General features: G+C 41.4%; 1 protein-coding gene across 1 annotated transcript in view; it reads right to left on the reverse strand.

Moving 5' to 3' along the window:
- Positions 1 to 316: 316 nt before the first annotated feature.
- The window catches only part of LOC122564603 (FK506-binding protein 15-like), a 28,105-nt gene continuing 15,489 nt past the window's right edge, over positions 317 to 12,932 (reverse strand). The window contains exons 9-10 of the mRNA XM_043719691.1: positions 8,979 to 9,081; positions 317 to 562 (exon numbers count right to left, since the gene is read on the reverse strand). Coding sequence (XP_043575626.1) covers positions 317 to 562; positions 8,979 to 9,081 — 349 coding nt within the window. The remainder of the gene's footprint in view (positions 563 to 8,978; positions 9,082 to 12,932) is intronic.

A 12,932-nucleotide genomic window follows, 5' to 3' on the forward strand; every position in this document is an offset into this window, starting at 1 on the left:
CAAAAGTTATTGGGGGGGTAATGGGAACGTGGAATTCAAAACACAATCAGATCAACTATAATGTTATTGAGCAGGCCAGCGGGCTCAAAGGGTTAAAATCTACCCTATTTCATACATTCATATCACTGGCACTGTTCAGTTAAATCTCATCGGCACCCAGTCTGTGGTCTGTATGCTATTGCAATTGAGGTTTGCTCAGCAATTTATGAAGTCGAACCTAACTTCCTTGTTTTTGTTCTTTACAAGAGAAACATTAAAGGTGCAGATATCACATGTTTAAAAATGCTAAATCTTCCCTACCACAGTCAAAAGATTTCTATAGGAACAAAGACAGAGCTCGTTCCTCTTGATGGATTTGCACATCAAGGTGATCAGAGTGATAACCTGTACCTGTTAACTGGACTTCCACATTGTTGAGCCGTAGTCTTTGTCCCTCTGCCTCCTGCAATGCTGATGCAAGCTGGCTCCGTAACTCCATCTCCTTCTTCTGGTGGGATGTGAGCTCCAGCTGCAACTTGGCAACCTGACTGGTTGCAATTGCTAGTTCTTCAGTCACCTTAACCTAAGGTCACAGTGGAAAAATAAATCAGGATTTTTAAATCAGTCTTTCGACATTTTGCTAAAGAGCGCCAACAGCCCATCAATTAGATCAGGTAAAATCTGCACAAAACAGGCACTGAACACTGCAATCCAGGGAATCTCAGCCTGTGATTAAGACACCAAATGTCAGATTTTCAACACAACAGACACTAATTTCACACAAATATTCAAAAAGTGTGCTTAACCATTGTTTTAAGTTAATAGCTGTACATAAAATTCCTTTATCACTCTCTCTCACCAACCCAACATAAAAGCAAAGTACTAGGAAACCTGTCTAGCATTTGCTGTTATAAGCAGCCAGCAGTGTAACTCAATGGTCCATTTGGATCTTCAGCCATTCAAGCCAGGGCTCTGGCTGATGTGTATCCCAAAATGTATATTGCTGCATTCCACAAAAAAACTTCACCTTATACCAACCAAGATTGCTCTGCACAACAGACGATTCAAGTCCTGAACTAACCCACAGGCACACAGCCATATATTGCATTGATTCACAAATAAACAAATTCACAAGTAGAGTGAACATCTGCGTATCAACTCAGTCAGCTCTCTAAACAGATCTAATCCAACTGAATACAGTGCCACAGGTTAATGCAGGTAGTATCCTTAATTTATTCAGCATGTGACATTAGTTAAAGCAGTGTTCCCAACTCAGGTGCTTTTATGAGTGAAGACTCTGCATCTATGTTTACCATGATGCTAGGCGAAAGTGAGGACTGCAGATGCTGGAGATCAGAGTCTAGATTACAGTGGTGCTGGGAAAGCAAAGCAGGTCAGGCAGCATCCCAAATCGATGTTTCAGGCAAAGCCCTTCATCAGGAATTAGGCTCATTCCTGTGCTTTCCCAGCACCACTCCAATTTTTACCATGATGCTGCCAAGTGACAGTGAAAGATAAGGTAGTAAACACTGGACAGAGTAAAACTGTTAAGTTAAAAAAAAGTAGGCTGGATATGTACTTAAAATCAATGAGTCACAAAAACTGGACGAATGCATCCACAGATTCTTGGGAAAGTAGGTGAAAATCATGGAAGCACTCACTAAAACCTTCCCATCCCTCAGAGTACAGGGTTACGGCCAGAAAGAGTATAACATCCACAATTCTGTCTTATTCAACTCCTGGCCTTTCAGTGCTGGGGAAAGCTTTTAGAAACAGTAGAATTACCTGTTCCCCAGACAAATATCAATTAAGGAAAGTCTGAACAGATTTTTTCAAGAGCAAATCATGTTTAACTACATAACTGTTTAAGGGAGGACTAGCAAGACGCGGCCAACATTCAGACTTGGGCAATCATGCCAGGCAATGATCATCTCCAACAAGAGATTTCATACTCCAAATATTGTGTAGAAACCCTGAACATAACTTTGAATCCCTATGCCCACTTAACTTTGTTCTCTTACGAACGGAAACAATTTGTCCCCATCTACTCTGTCCCACCCGCTAGTGATTTTGAAAACTTAGCTTTCTTACCAAAGAGAATAGTCCCAACTTTCTTTAGATTAGATTAGATTCCCCACAGTGTGGAAACAGGCTCTTCGGCCCAGCAAGCCCACAGTGACCCTCCGAAGAGTAACCCACCCAGACCCATTTCCCTCTGACTAATGCACCTAACGCTATGTGCAATTTAGCATGGCCAATTCACCTGACCTGCACATCTTCCGACTGTGGGAGGAAACCGGAGCACCCGAAGGAAACCCACTCAGACACAGGGAAAATGTGCAAACTCCACACAGAAAGTCGCTCCAGGCAGGAATCGAACCGGGGTCCCTGGTGCTATGAGGAAGCCGTGCTAACCACTAAGCCACCGTGCAACTTCTTCAAACTATCCTCATCACTGCATTGCTCATCCCTGGAACTATTTGTGTGAATTGCTTCTGTGCTCACTCCACTGTATTCACATCTTCCCTACAATATCACATCCACAACTGTACACAGTGCTCCAGCTGAAGTCAAACAAGTGTTTAGCTACTCACTGTCACCTTCTCAAATACCAGTTAAGAACAGTTTGCAAATGCTGACATTACCATTGACACCCACTTCCCACGAACGAATACACAGCCAAATGGTCTCAAAAATGTGAAAAAAAATCTGTTATAAAGCACCACTGAAACAAATAAACATTCAGGACAAGTTTGTGCATCACAATTCTTGTATCATTTAAAAAGCAGGTTTTCATGTTTATGAGTACTCTGGAAAATCATTTACATTCTTAGAGGTTTCAGCAAAGCTCACCATACTCCATGGCAACAAAAACCTCAGTGTAGCCCTTCTCCCAACCTCCATCACTCAGCAGCCCCTCTCCTGAACCTAAGCTCCAACTCACCCCGCAGACACCATCTCAGCAGCACTCACCTGCAAAACTGCACCCAGATGGGTTTTGCTGCTTCCCTCTGCCCTCCAGAGACTTGACCTGTGCTCCTGACTAACTCCTGAACCTTACAAACCCCTGTGGTTCCAGCAAGCAGCAAAGTATGCCATTCTGCTGAGCTAGGGAGAGAAGCGATGGCAGCCAGGTTGATATAATGCATTTGGACCTCCAAAAGGCATCTGATACAGTGCGATAACAGAATAAGCAGCGTCACAACCAAATTATTCTGGAGGTCACATTCATGAAGGAAGGGAGGCGACAGTCTAGTGATATTATCACTGGACTGATAATCCAGAGACCCAGGTAACCTGGGATCTGGGTTTGAATCCCACCAAGGCAGATAGTGGAATTTGAATTCAATATTAAAAAGAAATCTGGAATCAAAAGTCAAATGATGACCATGTATCCATTGTTGATTGCTCTTTAGCAAAGGAAACTGCTATCCTTACCTTGCCTGGCCTACATGACTCCAGACCAACTGCACAGCTGACTCTTAATTGCCCCTGGGCAATTAGGAAAGGGCAATAAATGCTGGCCTAGGTAGTGACACCCTCGTCGCATGAATGAATTAAAAAATAATGGTGTGGAAGATCATTACGCAAGTCAAGTAACAACTACTTCAGCCATGCTGCATTCAAATGAACTAGGACTGCGCAAGACTCAATGCAAGGCCAGTGAATGCAATGACTAGGCTTTCTCAACTCACCTGTAAGAGGCCAGAATAGGATTTTGCCAGAGACAACAGAAATTTACAAGGAGGAAATAACAATACAGCTCGCAACAGAACAGATGGATAAGGCATTCATAGACTGTACATTCTTTAATTAAGCAGCCAGAGGAGGCCAGTGACCTTAAAGATTCCGATAGTGCCAATCACCTGTTTCCCTAGCTGAAGCAAATGCCATAGAACGTTTGTGGATTTTTGCACGAGAGCACAAAAGCAGAGAGATCATGTTTGACTGCACTGATGACGCTGCGACTCAACTGCACTCATCTGAAGTCAGCATGCTAAACAAAATATAGAGATTTTCTTTTGTGTGGCGCAGTGTCACAGCAGTTAGCCTCAGTGCCAGAGTTTGATTCTTTTGAAGTATTTGTGTGCAGTTTGCACATTCTCGGGATCTGTGAAGGCCTTAGAAAAAACCCATGGCTTCCTCCCACAGTCTAAAGATGTGCAGCTTAAATGGATTGCTAAATTAACTATCCAGGGATGTGTAGGTTAGGTGCATTAGCCATGGGAAAGAGTAGGGGGATGGGTCTGGATGGGATGCTCTTCGGAGTGTTGGTGCAGACTTGTTGGGCTGAATGGTCTGTTTCCACAACGTAGGGATTCTCTTCTAGAACTAAGTCCCAATAATTTCAATAATTTTTACTATACAAATTCAGCCCATTGTAAGGTCTGAACAAATTTAAAAGTAAAGATATGTTTACATATTTAGCGCATCATTATTTTCAAGTTTTTGATAGAATGTTTATGGTCACATCATTGTAGGGGCTTTCTCAGGTATCCGGGAGCTCTGCTTAATGCAAATTCATCAGTGGACTCTGTGATTCAACTTGTGACTTAATGAAGTTGCAAATTTAGATGTGTGACAGGAAATAGATGGTTTGTTTTCCAAACAGAGAAAAGTTTCCAGAGAGCTTCCCCAGACATTGGTTGAGGGCTCCCACTTGTCCTGATAAAAAAAAAAATCAATGAATAATGCAAAATTTTACAACTTCCTAAGATCAGTGAGGGCAGAGTGCTAGATAAGGCAAAGGAAAGCCTGTAACTCGGCTCCAAAGCTGGGCTTGTACTGATAATTGGATGCTGGACTGCACTGTCACGAATTCAATGGGACACCATCTCAGGAGAAGAGATTGAGCAATTGAGTCTTGGACAAACTGAGTTGGGCAGTTGCCACAGGAGGTCAGAGGTTAGACTTTTCAAAGAGAGAAGCTGAAACCTCTCAGAAGGAAATAAATTTTGAGTTTCATTAACATCTGAGTGGATTGATAAGAAAATTCAGGGTCTCCATTTTGGTTAAACCTGGTCAGTTAGTGTAGTATTTGTAAATATTTTGTATCACAATTAAAAAGATAGCACTGATTGTTGGCTTTATGGAGTCTTAATGTCAGGGTTATACAGCACAGAAACACAGTTCAGCCCAACCTGTCCATACCAAACAAATATCCTAAATTAATCAAGTCCCATTTGCCTGCATTTGGCCCATATCCGTCTAAACCCTTGCTATTCATATATCCATCCACATGCCTTTTAAATGTCATAATCATACCAACCTCTACTACTTTTTCTGGCAGTTCGTTCCAAACACACACCACCCTCTGTGTGAAAAGGTTGCCCCTCAGGTCCCTCGTAAATCCCCCACCTCACCTCACCTAAAACTTGTGCTCTCTAGTTTTGGACTCCCCTACTCTGGAGAAAAGACCTTGTCTATTTACCCTATTTATGCCTCACATGATTTTATAAACTTCTGTAAGGTCACCCCTCAGTCTCTGACACGCCAGGAGCAAAGTTCCCAGCCTATTCAGCCTCTTCCAATAACTCAAATCCTCCAATCACAGCACCCTTTGCTTGCTTTTGTTTTTACATTTGTACTGTAAAATCTATTGCTTGTTTAAAACTGTGGAATCTTGTGGCTTCTTACTTCGTGAGTAACTGGAATCATCTACTTTTGCAAATAAAGTATGGTTCATAATCAGATTGTGGATCTTCCCTAGGATTTCACCAAATCTGGTCTGAGATCATAAAGAAGACAAAAACCTATGACTAACATCCACACAAAGCACTGGTTTAGCCTCTACTGAATTGGTGCGTCCACTCCTGAGCATCACATCTGACCCACCCATAATATTCGCTTAAAGCGCCCAATCATAAATAATTCACATTTTTTGGTTGAAGCATGTTGCTTGCGTGCACTGTCATGGCAAATTCTGAAATCAAAAATCATTGCAATGTATAAAAGTACACTTAGCAAATAGGGAAAGGAGCAAAAAACGAGCGCACAACTGCATTTCTGGACAGTCTCCTTTCCTCCATCCTCAGCTCTTGTGCAGAACAGGCACGTGGTTTGAAAATTGCTTTAAAAGGCATGGGTTGCTGTTAGCCGAGATAACCAGTAACTAGAAATACTAGGAATTATACTGAGGTCCATCGTAATTCTAACCGTAAGCTCACTACACTTACCACTTCAAATAATTCCAAGTGTCAAAACTGAATGCAAATAGACGCATGTCACAACATGGGTGGATGAGAAATCACATACACCAACAATCTGACCTTAACAGGACAAGTCACAAGCCAAGTACAAGAGGCAACTCAAGAACTCTTTTGTAGTTCACAGACTATCACCAGAATGCAAGGATGAATAATTGATCTGTCTTCACAGACAGACAGAGAATGCTGTACATTAATAGCGTTCAACAAACAACCCAGTGATGCAAGACCCTCGTTCACAGTTTATTCCAAAAAATGTCAAACATGATTCAAACCTCAAACAGACACACACTGTGAAGGCACAGCACTTGAACAGACGCTGCCAGAGAGTCAAGACACCACAGCTATCTGCATATACTTTCAACAAATGGCTGAGAGTGTTACAGAGTAGTGAAATGCTATAACTTGTAAACTGTGCTATCCAAACTAGGGTGCTGGGCAACTAGATTATAACTTCTCCATTTCTCCCATGCCCCAGGCTGTAATCAGAGTCAAACAGTGCCTGCAGAGTTGGCATGAGCTGTTTTCTCCAAAAAGCAAAAAGCACTGATGGGTGGAGACTAGTGAAAAGCAGAGAGGCACTAGGCATCTACCTTTGCTCATCCTCTTGGTTTGAGAAGGTGCAGGACCTTGGATAAACTCAAAGGAAGGATAGCATGAAAGCAAGCTGAAGTGAGACAATAATTCAGAAATCGTAAACTGAGCAAATGATTGATTTTGCTGCTGTTATTTGCATAAGCTGCAGAGGCGAGGAAGGAGGTTACTTCATGTTCCAGCTGACCAGCTTTACCGAAAAGGCCAACTTAACCCAGAAAGGGCTGTAAATGATGCAAGTACATTTAAAAAGATGGGCTCCCTCACCTGAGCTCTTGCCAACTCCACTGGCAGTGCAAGCTGGGAAGAGAAAGTAGACTGACAGTAAGTGAAGCGAACATACAGAATAGCACAGAGCATGAAGGCTTGCGTGATAGTAACAGACTCTGAAATGCTCCCCTTTCATAGTTCAAACATCACTGGCAGATTTGGACTCCATTTACCAACCTCTCAGAAACAGTACCAGAAATGACACCACCCACCACAACACTGAGACAGTAAGACGCATAAATGCCAAGTGGGACAGAAGACCAATGCTTTATCGGAGGCACACTGATGTTACCTAGCATGTTGACGAAACGTTTGAAAACAAATCCACCAGCTCAGTGAGCAAACAGACAACCTGATCACTGGCATATTCCTAACATTGAACATAATGCACACCATCTTTTGCTTTCAGTGCACTACACTGAACAGAACTCCACAACCAAACTAGTTGTGCAGTTATTGCTCTTTGGCTAACACTATGTTCCTTACGCATTGCCCTCTCAGGGCAGGACTGAATGGCTAACCTCTTGCTTCATTGGTCCATTAAATATCCATCACTGTCCATCGCTCTCCTCAGGGAGAGATGAAAGAGAGCTGCCAACGCCTGCTACTCAGCATCTTCAGATCAGAGGATGAAATAGAGAATCTCTCTTAAATTAGGCAGACTTGAATTCTACAATGGTCGCTCTTTACACACCCACAACATATAAGGCTCTGTAGTTTGAACATCAACTGACTTACAAAGCAGTGGGCAGCATTAAAATTAAAAAGACAACGAAACAGGAAATTTTTTAAAAGTTGCAATTTCTCCAAAATAAAGGTCAGAGGTTTGCATGTGGAGATGAAACTTCATGGGAAGGCAGAATGACTGTGCCTTTTGAAAGTAATTTTGTTAGACCTGAATGACTCAACCATTGCAAATCACAACAGCAGTTGGAGATTGTCTGATATTTTCCAATGAGAATTGGCTTCAGCAGTCACAGCAATGCAGCAACCTACATTCATTCGTAAACCATTATCTACATGAACGATATGGAACAGAATTCACAAAAAGCCTTTGGACAATGTCTGGAATGGCCACAGCACAAGTGGAGTGAGCATGAAATAATGTTTCCCCAATCAGTAGAAGACAGTGATATATTCCAGGAACCACCGGCATTTGGCTTACTTATTTAACAAAAAAAATCATGCCACTGTCTTAGAATCTAGCTATGCAACAAGTAATCTCTCTCTCTCAACAGCATGCAGGAATATTGAAATATTGCCAACTTCTAAGTTAAAGGACATTTTTATTTCAGTGACTTCTGTGATCAAGTCAAAAGATACAATGCTTGCCATTTCACATGTCTAGTTTCAGCAACAAAAACTCCCAGACATATCTCAAATTAATGTTTTTCCATTTTATCTCAAGGTTGCACCCTCAAGTCATATTCTTAGATGAGCACAACAGAGATTGATAATTCACCCTCATCAGTCCGTTCTGAATGAGATTTTATTAATGCTAAATGCAGAATAGTTTTGAGCGCTGTAGGTCATATCCACACACCATCAGAATTAACTTGCCTGATATTTCCAGAATGTCAGCAAAGCTAGAATACATAAAAACAAAATGAACCATTTCAGATTTCCAGTATCTGGAGACAATACATTCTAGAGATACTCTGTTCGGAAAAAGTCATATAGGACTTGAAACACTTTCAATATCCATAGGTGCTACCAGACCTGCTGCATTTGTCCTGCAATTTCTACATTTACTTAGGCCAGAATGTATCAGGTGAATTTCCATGAGCAGCTGCTGCATTGATTATCCCACACTGGAACCTAAACCACTTTTATCCAGTCCACTTCCACTCCACCTCTGCTACCCTGAAAAATCCACCATAGCATCAGTATAACTGACTCATTTATGGGCTAAAGGAGAAACAATCTGACCTTCTCCTGTTCTGCAAGCAGGATACGAGCCTGGTTATTCTCGGTTGAAGATATTAGAGAGTCATTCCTCTGCTCCATCAGCAAATTACTCTGTTCCACATATCTGAAAAGGAGGAGACAGGCAAACTGATAAAATAAAAGTGAAAGTGAACATTAATAATGAAAATAGGGCAAGGTTTGAATTACTACACTTGACAAGATTTTGGTCAATCAGACCTTATCTGTCAATCCACCAAGCATAACCTGTTGGACAATCTATAAAACTTTAACAAACAAAAATTCGCAATAAGCAGATGCCATGGCTAATGGACATCAATTCTACACATGTGCCAACATATAAAAACTACATTGCTTCTTCAACATAAAAAGTGGCAAGTATATATCAGAATCCATTGGGTAGTGTTCAATTATGGTGGTTTTACCCTTTGTACAGGGTAAAACAAATTGTTGGAATGATATTGAGCTTAAGTATCGAGGGCAGTTTGCATAAGCTTCCATTCCCTTACATTTAAAATGCAGAGATTGAATCAAGTTTTATAAAAAAAAGAGATTAAATAGATATAACGACCATTTTCCAAGGTGGAGAAATCCACATTGGAGCATAACCCTGTGAAGCCACGTAGGAGTGAAACCAGGAGGCACTTCACCACTCCAGAAGAATGGGGATTTCTGGAATTCTTAACCCAAAAAGCTGTCATGGTCAAAGAAATTGGAACACAAAAGATTGAAACAACTGATTTTTTTGTTTGGTAAAGTCAGTATGGGATATCAAACATAAACAGGAAAATGGAGCCGAGGTTTGGATCAGCAGAATCTACAACAATGACGGACCAACCAAAAGAGACCCAATGGCCTTGCCTTGTTAAACAAGCAGGTGCCATTCCATCACAAAACAACAGATTAAGTTCAATTTTCTAATCTTCATGGGAAGATAGACATTGCTTCACATGACAAGACCAGTCACCGCTGGTCTCCCCCTATTGGTCCCATGGAGGGAATACAGCATTCACCAGTGTCTCATAGCTCCAGTTCCCAGTCAAGGAATTCAGTGGCGCCTTCACAAAAACTTGAGTGCACTGGCCCACAACATCGTACATGGAGAATGAGTTGAGGCATTTGAAATGGAAGTGCATCATTACTTGGATAGCAAATGGATTAAAAAAAACAAAAGGATTAAATGAGTCAAATTGTCAACTCAAGTGCTAAAGTAAAATACAAAATGACAGGGTGCAAACTCAACCCATCAACTTAACCCCTAGATCATAAACCATGCCTCCCGAAACAGTTCACCTCAGCTCACAAAAACAAAGATTGTTTTAAGATTGTATAGAAGGACTGTCAATTGTTTAAGAGCAATTTGGCTAGTCCTATTTCAAGGAGAAAGTGAGGACTGCAGATGCTGGAGATCAGAGCTGAAAATGTGTTGCTGGAAAAGCGCAGCAGGTCAGGCAGCATCCAAGGAGCAGGAGAATCGACGTTTCGGGCACGAGCTGAAGAAGGGCTCATGCCCGAAACGTCGATTCTCCTGCTCCTTGGATGCTGCCTGACCTGCTGCGCTAGTCCTATTTCAACACAATTGACAATTTCACTTCCTTCAAGTATTTATCAAAGCTACAAATAAAACTCTATCCATCAGCCTACTACCATTTAGCATACTGACCTTTATTGCAAGATGACATGAATATAAAACGTAAGAAAACCTTGTTAAAATTCTAAAAGGCTTGGAGGAGATCGCGCAGAATACACGTGTGCAATTTGATCCCATATACAAGGAATAATATACTTCCATTGGAGGCAATACTGTGAACTTTCCCTAGATTGGTGCTTGGAACAAGAAGATGGCCTTATATGAAACAGAGTACACTGGGCGACAGATTTTCGAATAATGAGCGGTGATCTTATTTAGCATTTAAAATTGTGAAGCAGCTTAACAGAATAGACAAAGAGGCTGTTTCACCCAAGTGCAGAATCTAGAACGGGTTACAGTCAAGGCCAGAGGCCAATCAATCATTACGAACGGAGATGAAAAGAAATTTCTTCACCCAAAGGTTTGAGAACCACTAAATTCTCTAACCCAGATAATTGTCAATGTTCCATCATTAAATATAGCTGAGATAAATAGATTTTTGGTCACCCAGCAGTGTGTGTGGAGCTGGGCCATAGCAGGCTGCTATGTGAAGTGATGTGATGATGACAGGCGAGAAATTAGAATTAATGACAATGATCAACCATGATTGTACTGAATGGTGGAGCAGGCTTGAGAGATCAGTAGGTCTACTTCTCTATGTCTTTTTTTGAGAACTGGGAGCAAAACATTACAACTGATGTTCATTGGCTGAAAACAGCTTTTAAACAGTTTAAGTCAACTGAAAACCTACATATTCAGAAACTGACAATGCTACTCTGTGATGAGCAGAGTTCATTCTTGAAATATAGAAAGAAGTTGGTTAGTGATTTACCCTTCAATAGCACTTAGACAAGCAAGCTGATACAAGCCTTAAAAAGCGAAATTATTAAGTCAATGAAAACCAACTCTTTCATTAGGAAATCAAAAACTACAGATTGGTACAGCACAGAGGGTGCTGACTGTTCCAGCTCTCTCAAACAGCAGTTCCATTAGCCCAATTCCAGAACTCTGTATAACGTTACCCATTCAAGCATTGGTCCAGTGCTCTCTTAAAAGCCACTATTGAATATCTATCTGCAAGTTAATGCTTTTTTTAAGCAGCAGAATTAAGTCCATACAGACTGGGGAGTCCACACTGATATATCAGACACTGGCATTAAAATTCATCCCAATAACATGATGCGATATACATGTTTGTGCATTTGGGAATTGGCAGCAAAACATTAAAACTGAATTTTCATTCATTGAAAATCATTTCATAGATTTGTTTTAATGTGATCTGGAAGCCGAAATTGTATGTATATCAAGTTTTGAGAAGATTTGTAGCTCAGGTTGAGGTTTTGGATGTAGGTTTGCTCGCTGAGCAGAAAGATTCATTTCCAGATATTTCGTTATCTTACTAGGTAAGGTAGCAAAACGTCTGGAAATGAATCTTTCAGCTCAGCTAGCAAACCTATATCCATTATACATATATATTACATGCATGGACTAGTCCATCTCAGGCACATTTGAACATGCTACACAGGAGTATGGTCGATGAGTATACTTTATCTACAGCATTTCATCAAGTTTGCTTGGATCTGAAAGGGCTAATTATTTCTTAATGCCTAAAAACAGCAATCAAGTCAACCAAATCAAGCAATGCCACTAACTCACCAGCATGGTCGCATCAGCACAAATGCTTAACAGTATTTGTGTTTGATTTTGACTAAAATTTAAAGTTAGCACAATCTCTGCAAGATTGTACAGAGCACAGATGCCTGCCTCAAATGGCAGTATTCCCCTATTTCCTCAAAGGACAAACAAAATATGGGCGATAAAGCCAAACCTTAACAGCCAGGAAAACAAGTTGATTTGAATTTGCTCCAGCCTAACTAAAAACTGCTCACCTAATCACTCACGGTGATCCCCATCTTCAACTCCCTGAAAACCCCACCCCATGCATCCAACCCACACTACCCATTATCCTGTAATGATTGTACCTCCCTCTGTCCCCAGGCTCCTCACCTCCCTTCCTTTCTTCACTCTCCCACCCACGGGCTTCTCCAAAATCAACATCTTGCGCCTTCACCCAAACACTCACTCTCTGTCATCTCTGGTATCTCAACTTTGCACCTTACCTCACTCTTAGCCCCCTCACCTGTCATTATCCTATCATTTCACCCAACAACCTATGGCCCAGCTCGATACACAGTGCTGGTCTGCTCTGTCAGCACCTCTCCACCACTCCTCCCACACCCTCTGCTCTTTCCGGACCCACTGAGCTGGCCCACTCTTCTCTCTCCTGCTCTATGTCATTGCCACCTTCATCTCCACACACCACCTGT

This window comes from Chiloscyllium plagiosum, chromosome 30, assembly GCF_004010195.1.
Source record: "Chiloscyllium plagiosum isolate BGI_BamShark_2017 chromosome 30, ASM401019v2, whole genome shotgun sequence".
NCBI lineage: Eukaryota > Metazoa > Chordata > Chondrichthyes > Orectolobiformes > Hemiscylliidae > Chiloscyllium > Chiloscyllium plagiosum.